Below are 19,137 nucleotides of genomic sequence, written 5' to 3'. Positions count from 1 at the left end.
GAATAGCTGAGCATTTTATTGGAAGTATAAGGGACTTGTATGATAATTGTATCACGAGGGTATGGGTGGGTGATAAATGTACTGAGCCTATTTTAATTAATTAGGAGTGGGGTCAAACAGGGTGACCTCTTGTCTCCTATTTTATTTAATATTGCTATAGATCCCCTTTTAACCAGGTTAGAATTAGAAGGAAGTGGATTTTATGCTCAGAGTAGTAGCGTCACATCGCTGACATTTGCCGATGATTTGGCAATTTTAAGTAATTCATATCAAGGGATGGTTAAAAATGTGGGTACTTTCGAGTGCTTCTGTCGCAATACTAATCTTCATATTAATGTGAAGATGAAAGGTTTGTATTTTATCAAAATACAAAACTTCTGTAGTGAATCCAAAAGATCATTGGAATATAGGGACTGAGAAAATTGAGTACTTTCAACCAGGGGAATTTGAAAAATATCTAGGTGCAAGAATAGATCCCTGGATAGGGATAAGAGGGTTGTCACTCAGGAAGAAATTGGAGTGAGAGTTTAAGGCCCCCTTGAAACCGGCTCAGAAATTATTGATTTTACAAACATTCATTTTACCAAGGCTATTTTATAATCTACTTTTAATAGAACCTCCTTTTTATCTTTTAAATGATTTGGATATTTCAGTCAGAAAAATAGCCAAACAAATTTTACATCTACTGCAATGCACCGATGGATTATTTTATTCAAGAGGGAGGGATGGAGGTCTTGCACTCACGAGGTTTAGTATACAGATTCCAAATATGTTAATTTGAAAACGGAAGAGACATTATCTCCAAAGATAATTGGATAGAGCTATCTTATTTATATGCCGGAAAAAATCTAACTGATAAGATATTGATGATTAGTGCAGCAACACCCCATCCTAAAAAATGGAAAGAAGAATTTTTAAGATGGTGTGAGTTGGTGTCAGGGAGTAGGAAAAGTATTTTTAAAATGACACAATTAGCAATTCAATTTTTAAAAATTCTAATAAGAGTAAGTCGTCTTCAGATATTGCAGCACTTCAACTCAGAGCAAATATTTACCCCATAAGGGAAACGTTAGTGAGAGGAAGAGGGGGAGTAAATGGTTTTTGTAGGCAGTGTGGTAAGGTACGAGAGATAATACCCCACATATCTGGTCAATGTTATAAAACCAAGGGTGCAAGAATTAAAAGACAGAATAGAGTAGTATCTGCAGTTATAGATAAGGTTGTTAAACTGTATGGAAAGCATTAGCAGAACCCCATTTAAGAAATAGCAGGGGAGAGCTGAGAAAACCAGATATTATATTTACTAAGGGTGATATGGTAGTGGTGGTAGATGTAACAGTGCGCTGCAAGGATAATGCCGGGAATTTGGAGCAAGCCCATAGAGAGAAAGTGGCTTATTACCTCGAATTAGAGGAAGAGATCAAAAACTTAACAGGTGGTAAAAATATCCACTTTTGGCTTTGTGCTTGGGGTGTATGGCAAGTGAAGCGATGGAAACATTGATCTGTTGAAAATATTAGGAACTGAGAGAGGCAAAAATTTTAAGGAGAGTATTTGTAGATTTGTTTTATATTCCACAGTCGACATGATAGCTATGTTCAGTGAGCGGTAAAGATCCTGGAGCTCCCATTCTGTGTATCTTACTAAAACTAAATTTCAGCTATTGTTTCCATATTTTAAACTTTGGATTGTTGGTTTTTAATACCTCTATATTCATTGCTATTTACTATCTGTCCCCTTATAGAATGTTTTAAATACTTACTATAAATACTTAATAAATGGACTATATCCTATTTCAAATTATTTTATTTTTCACTGGATTTGGATGCGGACTGGCCACTTAGAGCAACCAGGAAAGGGCAGGTAGTCACACCTGTACATAACTAGCTGCCAAAGCCCCGCCGCCGCCTCCCCAGGGCTCCAGCAGCAGGGCTCTGGGGATGATTTAAAGTGTCCGAGGTGGTAGTGGTACCCCCCCCATGTGGCAGATCTCATTTCCTACAGGAATCTTTCATGCCCCAGGCCCTTTAAATCACCGCCTGAGCCCCGCTGCTGCAGCAGAGCCCTGGGCCCTTTAAAGCTCCGCCAGAGGCCAGGCCCCCTCCAATAGTGATTTAAAGGGCCTGGGGCTGTGGTAGCAGCAGCTGGAGCCCCGGGCCCTTTAAATCACCCCCGGGACTCCCAGCCACCTCTGCAGCCTGTAACTCGGGGATGATTTAAAGGGCCCGGGGCTCCCAGCATTTGCTACCACAGCCTCAGTCCTGGCTCCTTTAAATCCTGATTTAAAGTGCCTGATGATTTAAAGGACCCACCTCTTCCACTAGAGGCCACGCCTCTTCCGGTTGAGGCCCTGCCCCCTCCTAAGGAGTCCGGTAAGTCCTTTAAGTTACTTTCACCCCTGCTCATGGCAGCAGCAACAGCATGGCGCTGCCAGCAGGTGGGTGCCGTGGAGCAGGGTCAAGCACTTCTGAAGTCCAGCTGTCTTTTTTGGGGGGAGTGGAGAGGCCAGACACTCCCAGCTCCAAGAGGAGCAGCATGGAGGGAGCATTAAGAATGGAACGATGCTTTCAGTGAGAGAAGTGGCATTAGGGATGCTTGTCGCATGTATTTATACCTGAGGTAACCCCAGTGATTGATCCGCCCAGCGGACTGGCCTCTGCCCTGAGCAACCCCATTCAGCAGACCCTACCGGGCACGGGGAGATGAAATGCTCTAAAGTCAGCAGGTCCCGTGGCTGGTGTCGTGCAAGCACAGTGGAACGGCCCAGCAAATCACGGAGAATATCTGGCTAGGTACTGACCTGCCCCCATCACTGCAAAATCGAAGTACCTCAGAACGGTGCGCAGATTGGGCCTCACAACCACCCCACGCAGCAGGGCCCTGCCCTTATCCCCCTATGCAGCTGGGACCTACAGCCAGACACTGGCCCAAGGGCCCACACAGAGTCTGCAGCAGAGCTAGGAACTGAGTCCAGGTCTCATGGACCCCCATGCCAGTGCCTTGACCCCCCCCACCCCTACTCACCGTCCCACAGTCCTCTAATTAATAAAGCCAAAGAGAGGAGCACTCTTCTAGAGCCCGGGTGTGGGGGAAACACACAATGGGGCAGCTGGAGCCACTGGGTCCGTGATTTGGATACATCAAATGGATTTCAGCCCATATCAGGACAAGGGACAGTCCAACCCCCCCACATGTGGCAGATCCCATTTCCTACAGGTATCTCTCATGCTCCGCAAGATGGTGGAAACAGAATGAGGAGTGGAGGTGGCTACCGCTCCCACTGCCCTGGAGCAACACTATGGAGGAACGAGATCTGAAGTCAAGGGCCAGATTCTGCTTCCAGTTACAGCAGCGTAAACACCACTGAATTCAATGGAGTTGCTCTGGATTTACATCCGTGTAACAGAACTTAGCTCCAGGAAAAATTCTGACTATGGCAGGAAAAGAGGGTTTGAGAGGTCGTAGAGAAAAACGCCTGATGGGGCTGGTTGTGCATGGTGAGAGGGAGCCAAAACGCCTCTGCACAGCACCAGCCGCACTTCCAGGAACGAGCCGATGGACTGTGACTCTAGCTCCAGCACTCAATTTCCCCAAAGGGGGTAGGCCAAGGGAGAGATCACAGCCGAGCCCCTGCGAGCTGACAGAGATGCACAGTGTGTGCATGCAGTGCCCTCTGAAAGGGTGGCGCTTAGGGAAGCGCAGCTCCCAGATCAGTCTGCACAGGAACACGGGGCCGAAGCTGCAGAGAGAGCTGGTGAGAAAGGCAGTTGTACTCTGAGGAACAAGGGAAGCTGTGCTTTGAGCTCTCACAGCCCTCTGCAATGCTCAGGACCTCCCCACACAGGGGTCTTTGCAGCAGTGGGTACAGGTGGGTCAAATAACGGCAACGACCAGAAATGCCCCATGATGTTAGTATGAGAACGCCCTCTAGAGGTGGCGCTGTTACCTTGCTTGTGCAAAGTACCAGTAAGCAAGGTATCCACATAGCTCCTCCTTTACTCTGTGTGATGCAGGGTGGCAGCAAAACTGGTTTGGTTTGATCTGAGTATCTGGGGCAGGGGTGAAAGCCAGAAGAGCATCATCACTCCTGTACCCTACCTGCAGCTGTGAGTTATCGCTGTCCAGAGGGCTCAGCTAAGGGCTGCTGCGAGTCCCAGCACTTCAACTGTCCTGACTCCATGGCACTGACATCCTCCACCACAATGTTGCATGAACATGTTGGCTTCCCCCTGGCAATGGAGATCACCTGGCATATTTAAGTCTGACAATGCAGTGTGAGGGGAGCAGGACCAGAGCACGTGAGCAGCTTAGTCCCAGAGGCAGTGGAGCAGCTGCTCATTTAGCAATAAGAAGGCACAGAGTCAGCAGCCAGACGGGGCACTGGATTCCAGGGTTCTAGCCTGCTGCCCATCACTGAAGTATCTGAGCACCTTCAGGAAGAGACGTCCTACTGGACCTACTGCAAACTCGTTGCCGTGTGTGTGTCCTTCCTGGGCTCCCCAAGGGACTCAGACTCTACAGCCCTTTCCACCCGTTCAGCTCCTTCCCAGGCCTTTCCTGCGTGGCACTACAACTTCAGCCTGTGTGTGAGGCTCTCGCATGCTGGGTTCATCAGCTGAGCACCTCTCTTGCTTCGGGCTCCCAGATGCGAGTGCCTCCCCTGAAACGTGCTGCAGGCTTGGGGGGCTTACAGGGTCTCTCTGCCCGCAGCCTTGTTTGGGCCTTGCTGGGGTTGCCTCCCCTCGGAAGGCTTCTGCTCATCCAGCCGGGCTCTCCTGCGTGCGTGGGATCTCTGGTGTTGGAGAAGGTTTGTGCTCTGGCTGAAGCTTTTCTCGCAGTCAGGACAGCGGTAAGGTCCCTCCCCGGTGTGGAGTCGCTGGTGCTTAAGAAGAGCTGAATTCCGGCTGAAGCTCTTACCACACTCGGAGCATCTATGGGGCCTCTCCCCACTGTGGACCCTCTGGTGGCTCGTATACTGCTGCTTGCAGCGGAAGGTCCTCTGGCACGTGAGGCATCGGTAGGAGTTCTCCCCCGCGTGGATCCTCTGGTGCCACATGAATTCCTGCTTGTAGCGGAAGCTCTTCTCACAGCCCAGGCACTTGTAGCTCTTTTCCCCAGCATGGCTCCGCTGGTGCCATGTGAACTCTTGCTGGTAGCGGAAGTGCTTATCGCAGGTGGGGCATTTGTACGGCCTGTTGCCCAGGTGAGCTCTCTGGTGCCAGGCAAATTCTTGCTTGTAGTGGAAGCTCTTCTCACACTCACTGCACTTGTATGGCCTCTCCGCTGCGTGGGCCCGCTGGTGCCAAACCAGCTCCTGCTTGGAGCGGAAGCTTTTCTCGCACCCACTACATTTATGGAGCCTACCACCAAGGTGGGCTCTCTGGTGCCACGTGTATTCCTGCTTGTAGCAGAAGCTTTTTTCGCACTCGGGGCACCTATACAGTCGCTCTTCTGGGGGGATTCTCTGGGGCACAGGCCGGACTGGGCTTTGCTCACAGCGAGTGCACAGACAGAGGATCTCTCCTGGGGGGATTTCCTGGGGTGCAGGCCGGGTTGGGCTTTGCTCACAGCGAGCGCATAGACAAGGGGTCTCTCCTGGGGGGATTCTCTGGGGCAGGGGCTGGGCTGGGCTTTGCTCACAGCGAGTGCACAGACAGGGGGTCTCTCGTGGGGGGATTCTCTGGGACAGGGGCTGGGCTGGGCTTTGCTCACACCGAGCGCACAGACAGGGGGTCTTTCCTAGGGGGATTCTCTGACATGCACTAAGATGAGAGCTCTCCCCACGGCTCCCCTTGCACTTGGGGAACATGGAGGGCTCTGCTCCCACGGGGTTCCCGCTGTGACCGCCTGCAGCTGGCAGGTGAGTGAACCATTTCTCACACTGGATGCATTTATACAGAGTCTCTGCAGGAGTGAATGGCTGGGGAGCCAGGACATCCAAGGGCCAGAACCTGTCCTCAGCCTCACGCAGGCATCCCCCAGAGAGCTCAAAAGGAGCCGCCTGCTCACATCCCAGGCAGCGGCGTTGCCAGGTGGTTGCAGTGAGCCCGCTTTGCCAAGGAGGAGGTGGCTCCACTCCACTTCTGGCAGAGTTTCCCCGATGATCTTCTGAGCTGGACTGAACCTGACAGGCTAATTCCCTGTCCGAGCTCTGGAGGCCACGTTCTGTGGCTCCCCCTGCTAACAGCCTGGGCACTTCCAATTCCCTGAGAGTCTCCTGTGGATGAGTCTCCTTCTTCGCCCTGATCTCAGCAACTGCTGCAATGGAGAGAGAGAATCTAGATGTTATTTATTGCATGGGCTGGAGAAAATGGAAAGCTTCTGTGAATACGTTCAGCCTATAGTGCAGTTAACATAATTACAGAGCAGCAGTCAACGACATCATGGGTTTATTTTAGGGCTGTCAATTAATCACAGTTAACTCACGCGATTAACTCAAAAACATTAATTGTGATTAATCGCAGTTTTAATTGCACTGTTCAACAAGAGAATACCAGTTAAATGTATTCAATATTTTGGATGTTTTTCTACATTTTCAAATATACTGATTTCAATTACAACACAGAATACCAAGTGTACAGTGCCCACTTTATATTATTACTTTTGATTACAAATATGTGCACTGTAAAAATGATAAACAAAAGAAATAGTATTTTTCAGTTCACCTCATACAAGTACTATAGTGCAATCTCTTTAGCATGAAAGTGCAATTTACGAATGTAGATTTTTTTGTTCATAGACTCATAGGGTTGGAAGGGACCTCAGGAAGTCATCTAGTCCAACCCCCTGCTCAAAAGCAGGACCAATCCCCAGACAGATTTTTTTCCCCAGTTCCCCAAATGGTCCCCTCAAGGATTGAACTCACAACCCTGGGTTTAGCAGGCCAATGCTTAAACCACTGAGCTATACATAACTACACTCAAAAACAAAACAATGTAAAACTTTAGAGCCTACAAGTCCACTCAGTCCTACTTCTTGTTCAGCCAATCTCTAAGACAAACAAGTTTGTTTACATTTACAGGAGATAATGCTGCCCACTTCTTATTTACAATGTCACCAGAAAGTGAGAACGGGCATTCACATGGGACTTTTATAGCCATCATTGCAAGGTATCTATGTGCCAGATATGCTAAACATTCGTATGTCCCTTCATGCTTCGGCCACCATTCCGGAGGACATGCTTCCAAGTTGATGACGCTCATTACAAAAATAATGCGTTAATTACATTTGTGGCTGAACTCCTTGGGGGAGAACTGTATGTCTCCGGCTCTATTTTACACGCATTCTGCCATATATTTCATGTCACAGCAGTCTCAGATGACGACTTAGCACGTTGTTTATTTTAAGAACACTTTCACTGCAGATTTGACAAACCGCAAAAGAGGGTACCAAGGTGAGATTTCTAAAAATAGCTACAATACTGGAATGAAGATTTAAGAATCTGAAGTGCCTTCCAAAGTCTTGAGAGGGATGAGGTGTGGTGCATGCTTTCAGAAATCTTAAGAGCAATACTCTCATGCGGAAACTACAGAACCCAAACCACCAAAAACGAAAATCAACCTTCTGCTGGTGCCATCTGACTCAGATGATGAAAATGAACATGGGTCAGTCCACACTGCTTTGGATTGTTATCGAGCAGAAACCATCATCAGCATGGAAGCATGTCCTCTGGAATGGTGGTTGAAGCATGAAGGGCCATATGAATCTTTAGCGCATCTGGCATGTAAATATCTTGTGGCACTGGCTACAAAAGTGCCATGTGAACACCTGTTCTCACTTTCAGGTGACACTGTGAACAAGAAGTGGGAGCATTATCTCCTGCAAATGTAAATGAACTTGTTTGTCTGAGCAGCTAGCTGAACAAGAAGTAGGACTGAGTGGACTTGTAGGCGCTAAAGTTTTATATTGTTTTTTTGTTGAATGCAGGGTTTTGGGTTTTTTTACATAATTCTACATTTGTAAGTTTAACTTTCATGATAAAGAGATTGCACTACAGTACTTGTATTAGGTGAATTGAAAAATACTATTTTCTATACTTGGTTTTTACAGTGCAAATATTTGTAATAAAAATAAATATAAAGAGAGCACTGTACACTTTGTATTCTGTGTTACAATTGAAATCAATATTTGAAAATGTAAAAAACATCCTAAATATTTAAATAAATGGTATTCTATTGTTGTTTAACAGAGTGATTAATCGCGATTTTTTTAATTGTGCAATTTATCATGATTATTTTTTTTAATCGCTTGACAGCCCCAGTTTATTTCAATGACATTAACATTTTGTTTCTATAGCATTCCCATGAGATTGGACTTTCAGCCACGCACCAGCTGGAAAACTCCTGTCCAGTTTTATGTAGAAATTATGAGCAAAATCCTGGTTCCATTAAAGTCAATGAGAATTTTGCCATTGACTTCAGAGGGGTCAGGCTCTTACCCTAGAACTACATCCTACTTGGCAACCTGCAAGCAGAGGGCCCAGATCAGATCTGCTGGATGTGAGTCAACTTCATTAACATTAAAGCAGCTTCAGCTGCTTACACAAGGTCTGCCTTTGGCCTTCTTGGGTCAATACAGCTCACAAATGTTTCTGAAATCATTCGCTAAGCTTTAAGGGTGAAGTCTTGGTCCTATGGAAGTCAATAGGAATTTTGCTATTGACTGCAGTGAGGCCAGAATTTCATTCTAGATATCACTGCCGACCTGCTAATTGGATTCCTCTGATATTATGTCATAGCTAATCAGAAAGTCAATACAGTGTAACAAAGTGGAAGGAGACAGACAGAGGTTTGTTAAAGGGTTTCCATTTGCTTGCAGCAAATAAATAGCAGTCAGACAGGGCACTGATTGAGAGCCTCTGTCCTCTGCTAGGAAGGGGAGGAGCTCTCAGACTGTACCAATCTGGCGATTCTGTCAATTCTAGATCAGCTTGGGAAAGGGGTGGCTGTTCTCTGTGACCTTTTGCTCCCAGCAAGAGAATGCCCTCTCCACTGCACTTCAAAGTCCACCTTAGCAGCCTCTGTTTTGCTCCACTTTGCTCCCCAGAGCCGGTCACCCATAGCAAGGGAAAATGAAGACCCCCTGTTGGAAATACAACGGTGGGTATGCATGGCTGACACCGGCCAAAATGATGCGCCAGTAACAACAGTTACTGCGTTTGTTACTGGGAGCAAAGAGGCAATGGCCAGCCGCAGGAAGGGGCGGCTGGGTCCCACACACTCATTGTTTCCGAACGCTTTGGAAATTGTTACTCACAGATGAAGTTAAAAGCTTTTCCACTCCCCGAGTCCTTGTGACCCTTGACACATGGCTCTTCCCCACGTTCAATCAGCCAGATAATGTCAGGTTTAGCAGCAGCATGTCCTGGTAATGGGAGAAGAGAATGATCTATGGATCCTAGGTACTTAGCTGGCCCCTTACAATCATTGATGTGTTTATCCTCACGAGCCCCTGTGCAGCCGCGCAAGGCAGTTATCCTCATTTTACAGGTGGGGAACTGAGGCCCACAGCACCCTGTGACTTGCCCAAGGTCCCCCAGACAATCTGTGGTGGAGCAGGGAACTGAACTCAAGTCTCTCACATTCTAACGAGCGCTCTGACCACTGGACCATCCATCCCACCTAATGCGTAGCTCAGCAATTACTCACTGTCCTGTCAGCATTTTAGAATGACACTCCTGATTTAACCCCAGCTCAGTGTATGAACTACCCGGGAAGAGAGTGAAGCTCCAGAGGCAAAAAAGCTTTATGGATTGAGATGAGCTGAAAAACTCCTGCAAGACTCAGGTACCTGCACTTCCTGTAGAGGCATGAACGATACACGATGTGCCCCATGGCCTCAGCCACCAGCCCACTTACATCCGAACTTCTCCCTAAACACAGGAAACGTCTCCATTCTGCTCCCACAATGGTACCACGGAGCACGCAGGGAGCGCTCTCTATGGAGCCCTGCCTTGGGCAGAGCGTGCACAGCGTGTGCAGTGGTTATAGGCTCCCTGATCCTTCACAGTCGCCAGCGAGGACCAGGATGTGTTGCAGGGGGAGTTTAATAAATGGAAGAACTTCCCAGTCAGGGAGTTCTCTGGTTGGTGCTTAAGGCAGGGCTCCTTGTTTCATGTAATCACACTACAGAGCATGGCCTGAAGCTCTCTTATTTGGGGGCTGCAGCTTCTAATGCAGTGGTCCCCAACCTTTTCCTCTGTCAGGCGCCAGAGGAAGGACCACTGCAGCGGTGGAGCACCCGCCGAAATGCCGCCGAATTTCGGTGGCGACGCCTCTCGATTATGCCGCTTACCGTCAACAAGTGACATAATCAAGAGGCGTCGACGCCAAAAATCGGGAGGGACGCCTCTCGATGACGTCATCTGTCAATGGAAAGCGGTGTCAGTGAGAGGTGTCGCTCCCAAATTTCGGGGGCGAAGCCTCTCGATGACATCACGTGTTGGTGACAAGGTTGTCATCAAGAGGCATCCCTGCAGAAATGCTGCTGAAATTCGGTGGCATTTCGGCAGGTGCTCTCCCGGGGGCCAGGACGTGGGCGCATTAAGATGCCATGGCGCCCACAGGCGCAGCGTTGGGGACCCCTGTTCTAATGAATGAGTGACCACTAATCATTACCCAGGGAGATCAAAGCCTCGTAGTTGTCCCTCATCACGTCCTTGTACAGCTCCTTCTGCCACTCCACTAGCTCCTCCCACTCCTCCGCGGAGAAATAGACAGCGACGTCGTCAAATGTGACTGGAGCCTGAAACAGCAAATAAACCATGATCAGCAACATCTGCTTCAGTCACACCCTGACAGCAGCAGCCCTGGGTCTGGCAGGGCAGGGAGAGCGTTTCCTGCGTGTGTAACACACGCTGACAACACACGTTGCTGCTGGTGCCTGCAGGATGTGAATCCCCTGGGACAGCTCACACTTGTCACCGCAGGGCTCTGACGGGAACAGTGTGCAGTGGATGCAGGGACGGGGAGCAGCAGCCTGGCCTTTGTCTCGGTGGTGATTTCCTGCTGAAGCAGTACCCAGTGCCTCCCCGCCTAGCTGCCGTAGCCATGTGTTTGGATTAGAGACGTCAGCTGTTTGTTAGGCCCCACTGACCAGCAAATCCAACCTGTAACTCACACCAGCGTTTACATCACTCCCGAGCGTGTCCCAGAGACTTGCCTGGAAAATGCAAGTTGCATACGGCTGGGTCTGGCCCATCGTTTGTTAGGGCCAAGATGGAACATTTCACCGTGACTCATGGGATGAGGTCTGGCTAGGAACATCAACAGCTCCTCACAGCCAGCAGCCAGGGAGCTGTTCACATGAAAGATGCTGTGATTCATTAACGCAGGTGTAGAGCATTCATGATACACGTAGCCTGCATTATAATTCAGTCTTCAGTGCATTTTCTGTCGTGTCATAGATAAATAGACTTTAAGATCAGAAGGGACCAATATGATCATCTTGTATGACCTCCTGCACAATGCAGGTCATAGAATCTCACTCGCCCACCCACTCCTGTATCAAACTCCTAACCTATGTCTGAGCTATTGAAGTCCTCAAATTGTGGTGTAAAGACTTCAAAGTGCAGAAAATCTTCCAGCAAGTGACCCATGCCCCATGCTGCAGAGGAAGGCGAACCCCCCCCCCCAGGGCCTCTGCTAATCTGCCCTGGAGGAAAATTCCTTCCCGACCCCAAATATGGCGATCAGCTAAACCCTGAGCATGTGGGCAAGACTCATCAGCCAGCACCCAGGAAAGAATTCTCTGTAGTAACTCAGATCCCACCCCATCTAACATCCCATCACAGGCCAGTGGGCATATTTACTGCTAGTAATCAAAGATCAATTAATTGCCAAAATTAGGCTCATCATCATACCATCCCCTCCATAAACTTATCAAGCTTAGTCTTGAAGCCAGATATGTCTTTTGCCCCCACTGCTCCCCTTGGAAGGCTGTTCCAGAACTTGAGTCTTTGGTGGTTAGAAACCCTCATCTAATTTCAAGTCTAAATTTCCTGATGGCCAGTTTATATCCATTTGTTCTTGTGTCCACATTGGTACTGAGCTTAAATAATTCCTCTCCCTCCCTGGTATTTATCCCTCTGATACATTTGTAGAGAGCAATCATATCTCCCCTCAGCCTTCTTTTGGTTATGCTAAACAGGCCAAACTCTTTGAGTCTCCTTTCATAAGACAGGTTTTCCATTCCTCGGATCATCCTAGTAGCCCTTCTCTGTACCTGTTCCAGTTTGAATTCATCCTTCTTAAACATGGGAGACCAGAACTGCACACAGTATTCCAGATGAGGTCTCACCAGTGCCTTGTGTAACAGTACTAACACCTCCTTCTCTCTACTGGAAATACCTTGCCTGATGCATCCCAAGACCACATTAGCTTTTTCCATGGCCATATCACATTAGTGGCTCATAGTCATCCTGTGATCAACCAATACTCCAAGGTCCTTCTCTTCCTCTCCTTACTTCTAACTGATGAGTCCCCAATTTATAACAAAAATTCTTGTTATTAATCCCTAAATGTATGACCTTGCACTTTTCACTATTAAATTTCATCCTTTTACTATTACTCCAGTTTACAAGGTCATCCAGATTTCCTGTAGGATATCCCGGTCCTTCTCTGTGTTAGCAATACCCCCCAGCTTTGTGTCATCCACAAACATTATTAGCACATTCCCACTTTTTGTACCAAGATCAGTAATAAAAAGATTAAATAAGATTGGTCCCAAAACTGATCCCTGAGGAACTCCACTAGTAACCTCCTTCCAGCCTGACAGTTCACCTTTCAGTACAACCCGTTGTAGTCTCCCCTTTAACCAGTTCCTTATCCACCTTTCAGTTTTCATATTGATCCCCATCTTTTCCAACTTAACTAATAATTCCCCGTGTGGAACCAGATCAAATGCCTTACTGAAATCGAGATCCACTGCATTTCCTTTGTCTAAAAATTCTTTTACTTTCTCAAAGAAGGAGATCAGGTTGGTTTGGCATGATCTACTTTTTGTAAAACCATGTTGTATTTTGTCCCAATTACCATTGATCTCAATGTCCTTAACCACTTTCTCCTTCAAAATTTTTTTCACGACCTTGCATACTACAGATGTCAAACTAACAGGCCAGTAGTTACCTGGATCACTTTTTTTTTCCTTTCTTAAAAATAGGAATTATGTTAGAAATTCTCCAGTCATACGGGGTTTACAGATTCCTTAAAAAATCTTGCTAATGGGCTTGCAATTTCATGTGCCAGTTCCTTTAATATTCTTGGATGAAGATTATCTGGGCCCCTGATTGAGTCCCATTAAGCTGTTCGAGTTTGGCTTCTACCTCGGATGTGGTAATATCTACCTCCATAGCCTCATTCCTATTTGTCATCCTACCATTATCCCTAAGCTCCTCATTAGCCTCATTAAAGACTGAGGCAAAGTATTTGTTTAGATATTGGGCCATGCCTAGGTTATCCTTAACCTCCTTTCCATCCTCAGTGTTTAGTAGTCCCACTTCTTCTTTCTTTGTTTTCTTCTTATTTATATGGCTATAGAACCTTTTACTATTGGTTTTAATTCCCTTTGTAAGGTCCAACTCTACATGGCTTTTGGCCTTTCTCACTTTGTCCCTACATGTTCTGATCTCAATAAGGTAGCCTTTCTTGCTAATCCCGTCCATCTTCCACTCCTTGTAGGCTTTCTGCTTTTTCTTAATCACCTCTCTGAGATGCTTGCTCATCCAGCTTGGTCTACAACTCCTGCCTATGATTTTTTCCCCCTTTCTTGGGATGCAGGCTTCTGATAGTTTCGGCAACTTTGACTTGAAGTAATTCCAGGCCTCCTCTGCCTCTAGATCCACAAGTTCTTCAGTCCAATCCACTTTCCTAACTAATTTCCTTAATTCTTTAAAGTTAGCCCTTTTGAAATAAAAAACCCTAGTCCCAGATCTATTTTAGTTTATCCTTCCACCTAGTTTGAACTGAATTAGCTCATGATCACTCAAACCAAGGTTGTCCCCTACAACCATTTCTTCTACTCACCAAAACCAAATCTAAAATGGCATCCCCTCTTGTTAGTTCTTCAACTACTTGGTGAAGAAATCCATCAGCTATCGCATCCAGGAAAATCTGAGCCCTATTATTGTTACTAGCATTTCTCCTCCAGTCTATATCTGGGAAGTTAAAGTCTCCCATGATCACACAATTCCCATTAGTGTTTACTTCATTAAAAACATTAAAGAGGTTTCTATCCATATCCAAATCAAATCCCAGTGGTCTGTAGCACACCCCAAGCAGTATCTCAGGGGAGGCTCTAGTAGCTTTCTTCCCCAATGTGATTTTTGCCCAAGACTCTGTCTTATCCATTCCATCACTTCTTATTTCTTTACAGTTAACCTCATCATTGACATACAATGCTACTCCACCACCTTTGCCTTTATTTCTGTCTTTCCTAAACAGCACATAACCTTCAATACCTGTACTCCAGTCATGACTACTATTCCACCATGTTTCTGTTATCCCAATAATATCTGGTTTCACTTCCTGCATCAGTAGTTCTAGTGCCTCCATTTTGTTACCTAGGCTCCTTGTATTGGTGTACAAACATCTACTCAGGTGCAAACTATCCTCCAGTATTTTTTGGGGGGGAGAGAGGAATGGGGGAGCATTTTAGCCAGCACTGAATAATGCCTTGAATGAGCTGGGGTGGGATGGGGAAGACTGGCGTGGGGCTCAGAGGGCACTTACAGAAGGAACGTTGGCAGAGGAGCCTATGCTGCATGGGGAACATAAGGAGATGACACATTAATAATAACTAATAACCCTCCCTCCTCTACAACACTTTTCAAAAGGAGATCTCCAAGCGCTTCACAACTGTTAGTGCGGAGGTTCTCAAACTGGGGGTCAGGACCCCTCTGGGGGCCGTGAGGTTATTACATGGGGGGATCATGAGCTGTCAGCCACCACCCCAGACCCTGCTTTGCATCCAGCATTTATAAGGGTGTTAAATATAGTTAAAAGTGTTTTACTGTATAAGGGGGTCAGACTCAATGGCTCGGTATGTGAAAGGGGTCACAGGTACAGACCTGTGAGAATCCCTAGGTTAGTGTATTATCCTGACAGCCAGCCCCGCCCCTGAGCCCGCTGGTGGTGCGGCGTGGTGGATGAGCCCATTGTACAGATAACAACTGAGGCCCAGCGAGGTAGGGACTCGGCCCCAGGACCCGGAAAGTCCGTGGCACGGCAGGAAATGGCCCCCAGAACCAGTGCGGGGCGCGCAGCCCCGGCCCCGCTGCAGGTCCCATGGCAAAGCCCTACCTGAGCGCAGCGCGCCCCAGCCATGCCCCGGCCGGCATCGGGCAGCGGCAGCTTCGCTCTCTCGGCTGCAGCCTCCCCGCTATCGGGCCCCTCGCCACGGAGCCCGGCCCGGCCTGGCCGCCGCGCAGGAGGGACTAGCCCAGCCGAGCCGAGCCCGCTGCAGACGCACAAAGGCCGCAGCTGCCCCGGGCTCAGGCGAGCGAGGCGCGTTTGCAGCCGCCGCGCCGGAGGCTCCCGAGGCAGCAGTTCCGCCCCTCCGCGGGCCGCGCGTCTTCCCGGGAGCCCGCCCGCCTCTGCCAGCCGCGTCCTGGCGCCCAGCCGGAGCCACCTTCCCCCGCTGGGGTGCGCCGCCCTCCGGCTCCGCGGGCCCAGCTGCCGCTGGGTGTGTTGGGAGCGAACGTGGCCTGGGGGCGAGTCACCGCCGGTCCAGGGGCCCCGGGGAGCGCGGGAGCCGCAGAGCGGGACTGGCCTTGCTCACGGGGTGCCCGGCGGCTGCGGAGCCCGGGGGGGAGCACCTGTCTAGGGGAGCTCGCCAGCTGGCAGGGGGCTGGGCAGGGCGGGGCGGGGGACCTGCTGCTGGGGGGCTGCTCGCTCCACCTAGCACAGCTCTTCCCGGGGCCTTCTCGGTGCTTAAAGAGGATGGCGGGGGGAAGGGCGAGCGGACCTGGCAACAAGCAAACACCCAAATTCTGATCTGGGTCACTGAGGGCAGAACTGGCAGCACCCGCCCAGCTAAGTCCCCCCGCACAGAGTGAGAGACCCCCCCTTTCTTCAGACCGCTGTAAGCACTGGATCTTCCTGCCCTTCTGTCGCCCAGGAGTTGCTCCTGAGCTCAGAGCCCCCTGAGGCCCCTGCCTCCCTCTTTCCCGGTGCTCTGGCTAGTGAGCGATTTGGGCATTGCCCCGGCAGTGCCGCTCAGCTGGCCTAGCACAGGTCAGGGAGGGCAGCCCATGGCCTAGTGATGCTGATGAGGGAGAGGAACCGGGTTTAATGCAGCAGGGCAGCCCTGGGCCACCATCCAAACAAGACATTCTGAGCTGGTCTCGGTCAGGCACAGGGTGAAATCCGGGCCCCATGGATCTCAGTGCAGCCAGAGTGAGGCAGAAACCATGGGCTGATATCTCCAGTGCTGTGCACAGTGGCGGATGGAATCCAGGGGTCCCGGCCAGCTGGGAGTCTCTGGAAAAAATCCACTGTTGGGTGGGGCAGGGGAAGCCCCCACACCCAAATCCTGCTCCCAGGTAGCAGCGCCAAGTGGGCAGGGCAGGACAGGAGAAGCCCCAGCAACCTCCAACCCCATACCCGGTAAAAGCTACAGAATGGGGGAGGCCCCAGCACCCTGACCCCATCCCTGCCAGAAGCTGTGAGGAGGCAGGGGAAGCCCCCGTGCCTGACCCCACTTTCCAAGAGAAGTGCTGGGCAGGAGGGGCAGGGTAAGCCGTAGCTCCCTGACCCTGGTCCCCCGCAGAAGTGCTGGGGGTGGCAGGGGAAACCCAGCACCTGGACCCCTGTTGCGGCCCTGGGACAGGAGGGGCTTTTGCTCCCCGCTGAGGTCTCAGGGCTGAGGGGGAGGGGGAAGAGCTGTTCTGGTCTTGGGGCCTATGGGGGTGGGCAAAAAGGAGCAAATGAGTTTGGGGGCTGTGGAGGGGGGGGGCAGAATGGGAGGGATCCTGGGTGGAACAGGGGCAGTGCATTCATGGGTGAAGTAGCATCTGCTCTTTTAAAGGGGCAATAAAATAGTGGCACTGCTTTGTTGGGAGGAAAACTGTTCTGAGTGCATGATGAGCAAGAAATGTGGTGGTGTATGTGAGAGCAGAGAGTTAAATGAATCGTTGGTTTGCCAGAGACAAATTGTACAGCTGACTGATAGTCTTTAATATATCTTTACAAGCACACACAGAATTATTTATACAGACATGGAAAGGTGTATATATACATATACCCAGTATCTATCTATCTATCTGTCTCCATACACCCCCTCTATCTATCGTGTGAAACTGTTGCTAGTTATACTGATCAGTAAACCTGGCAGAGAATAACTTTGTCATGTTCAATAAGAGTTAAATGTTACCAACTCCCGTACTGTATATTCTGCTGCTAGATTAGAAGGCAAACACCAACACCCACAGACTAGAGCTGTAGAATCTTTTCCACCAGGTTTTGCAGAACTCTCATTTAAAATGGAAATCTGTTTCTTAGCCCTTTGTGCCACAAAGCCACGCACAATAGAGCCCTGCTGGAACTTGTCTTCCGCTCACCAGGGTCCTTAGTGGATGTCTGCCCCACACTTGCCTCCATTCCAAGTAAATGCTGAGCTTTGAGCCCAGGGAAGAGAAGGAGAAAGCTGATGATATTAAGCAGAACAAGTTAACGCAGAACGTTCTGCTGTTCCCACTTCTCAATGGGGCTGGGCCTCTGTGTTTTCTAAAGCAGCATTTTTCTGTCATGCTACTTGAGCAGAAAAGAGCCTGGGATTCTTCATGCTACATAAATCCTGGCACTGCTTCTTTGTGTCCCTCTCTTCCTCATTACAGCCCCTGCACTTGGTGGCAGGATCCATCTTCTGGAGGGAGGAGAATGCATAGGAGTAAGGCCCTGTCTCTGGAAGATCCAGTAGGCAGGGCCAACTCCAGGCACTAGCGCAGCAAGCAGCTGCCTGGGGCGGCCAACGGGAAGGGGCGGCACGTCTGGGTCTTTGGTGGTAATTCAGCAGCGGGTCCCTCAGTCCCTCTTGGAGGGAAGGACCTGCCACTGAAGTGCCGTCAATCACAGCTTTTTTTATTTTTTTGTGGGGGGGGGTGTGGCTAAAACGCTGGAGCCGGCCCTGCCAGTAGGTCTGTAACTATGTAATGATCATACATTTCAATAGATAGCTCCTTTCATCCAAATGGACTTCAAACTCATTTGACTAACAAACTACAAATTATACAGGAATCAATTTCACCAGCCACTGGAATGAAATACAATAGCTAATTAATGGCTTATATACAGTAGGCAACAGGAAGTGAAGATACCATGTCCAGCTGAAATTGTGGGGGAAGGAGGAGTTATTGTAGGATCGGCAGAATTGGAATTGATCGCAAGGGTTAACACTCTCCTTCTTGTGAAAAGTGCAATAGGATTTTATAATGACCACAGTGGCTGTTTCCTTGGTTTGATGCCTCACCCAAATGACAAAAGTACTAAACCTCGTGGCGGAAGAGCTAGCAGGACTTCCCATCATTTCAGTGACTGCCTGATAAACAAAGGCCATTTTCCATACTGCCTAGTGCGATTTCAGATATAGAGAGTGTAAGAGTCTCCAACCAGCAATCAAGGGAGAGGAAGCTTCTGTGAGATGCTGAATAAAGTCCTGCTGGGCTCAGGAATTCTCCCCTCTGAGTAGGGAATTTTGTCAGCTGAACCATAGACACCTACTGTCTTTCTAGACATCAGTTTGTCACTGGCTGTAGCATCTTGACTAGAGGATCATAAAATGATCCTTCCAATCCAAATCAGGTCTAAGCCACCTGGAGAACCAGGAGCCTGGCTTGTGAGTGTCAGACACCTAATAATAATACCCACTTCCTTCATAGCACTGTTCATCAAGTGCTTTATAAAGGAGGTCAGTGCCATTATTCTCTTTTGTTAGATGGGGAAACTGAGGCACAGGTGCATGCTGCTTGGGATAGAAATTGGGCAAACATTATTTTAAATGTCATTTGAGTTTCTGGATTCATATTTCTGCCAGGATCTGACACGTTCTTGTAAGACACACTTTGAACATATGTTGTGTGCCAGTTTAAATATTCACTTAGGGCCTGTCTACACTAAGGAATTTACAAAGAGGTCTATTGTAGGT

The 19,137-nt window shown here is 48.8% G+C and overlaps 1 protein-coding gene across 1 annotated transcript; it reads right to left on the bottom strand.

Moving 5' to 3' along the window:
* Window positions 1–4,687: 4,687 nt before the first annotated feature.
* LOC127034947 (zinc finger protein 454-like) lies at window positions 4,688–17,594 on the bottom strand. Its single transcript, XM_050924367.1, has 5 exons — window positions 17,555–17,594; window positions 15,297–15,700; window positions 10,617–10,743; window positions 9,256–9,363; window positions 4,688–6,258 (listed from the first exon to the last, which is right to left on the bottom strand). Exons 1-5 carry the CDS (start codon window positions 17,592–17,594, stop codon window positions 4,688–4,690), a joined length of 2,250 nt encoding a protein of 749 aa, XP_050780324.1.
* Between the last annotated feature and the right edge of the window lie 1,543 nt (window positions 17,595–19,137).

This window comes from Gopherus flavomarginatus, chromosome 15 (assembly GCF_025201925.1).
Source record: "Gopherus flavomarginatus isolate rGopFla2 chromosome 15, rGopFla2.mat.asm, whole genome shotgun sequence".
NCBI classification, from domain to species: Eukaryota; Metazoa; Chordata; order Testudines; family Testudinidae; genus Gopherus; species Gopherus flavomarginatus.
The sequence above is the reverse complement of the archived record's forward strand: the minus strand, read 5'-3'. Positions and strand labels throughout refer to the sequence as shown.

Bases quoted from the DNA above. Each gene is read 5' to 3' on its own strand.
- LOC127034947 (XM_050924367.1), bottom strand. From the start codon at position 17,594: ATGGAGGCAAGTGTGGGGCAGACATCCACTAAGGACCCTG. The intron at 15,701-17,554 runs GTGAGCGGAAGA...ACTCGCCCCCAG, and splicing joins GACATCCACTAAGGACCCTG to GCCACGTTCGCTCCCAACAC. The intron at 9,364-10,616 runs GTAATGATTAGT...TCCCATTACCAG, and splicing joins CGAGGCTTTGATCTCCCTGG to GACATGCTGCTGCTAAACCT.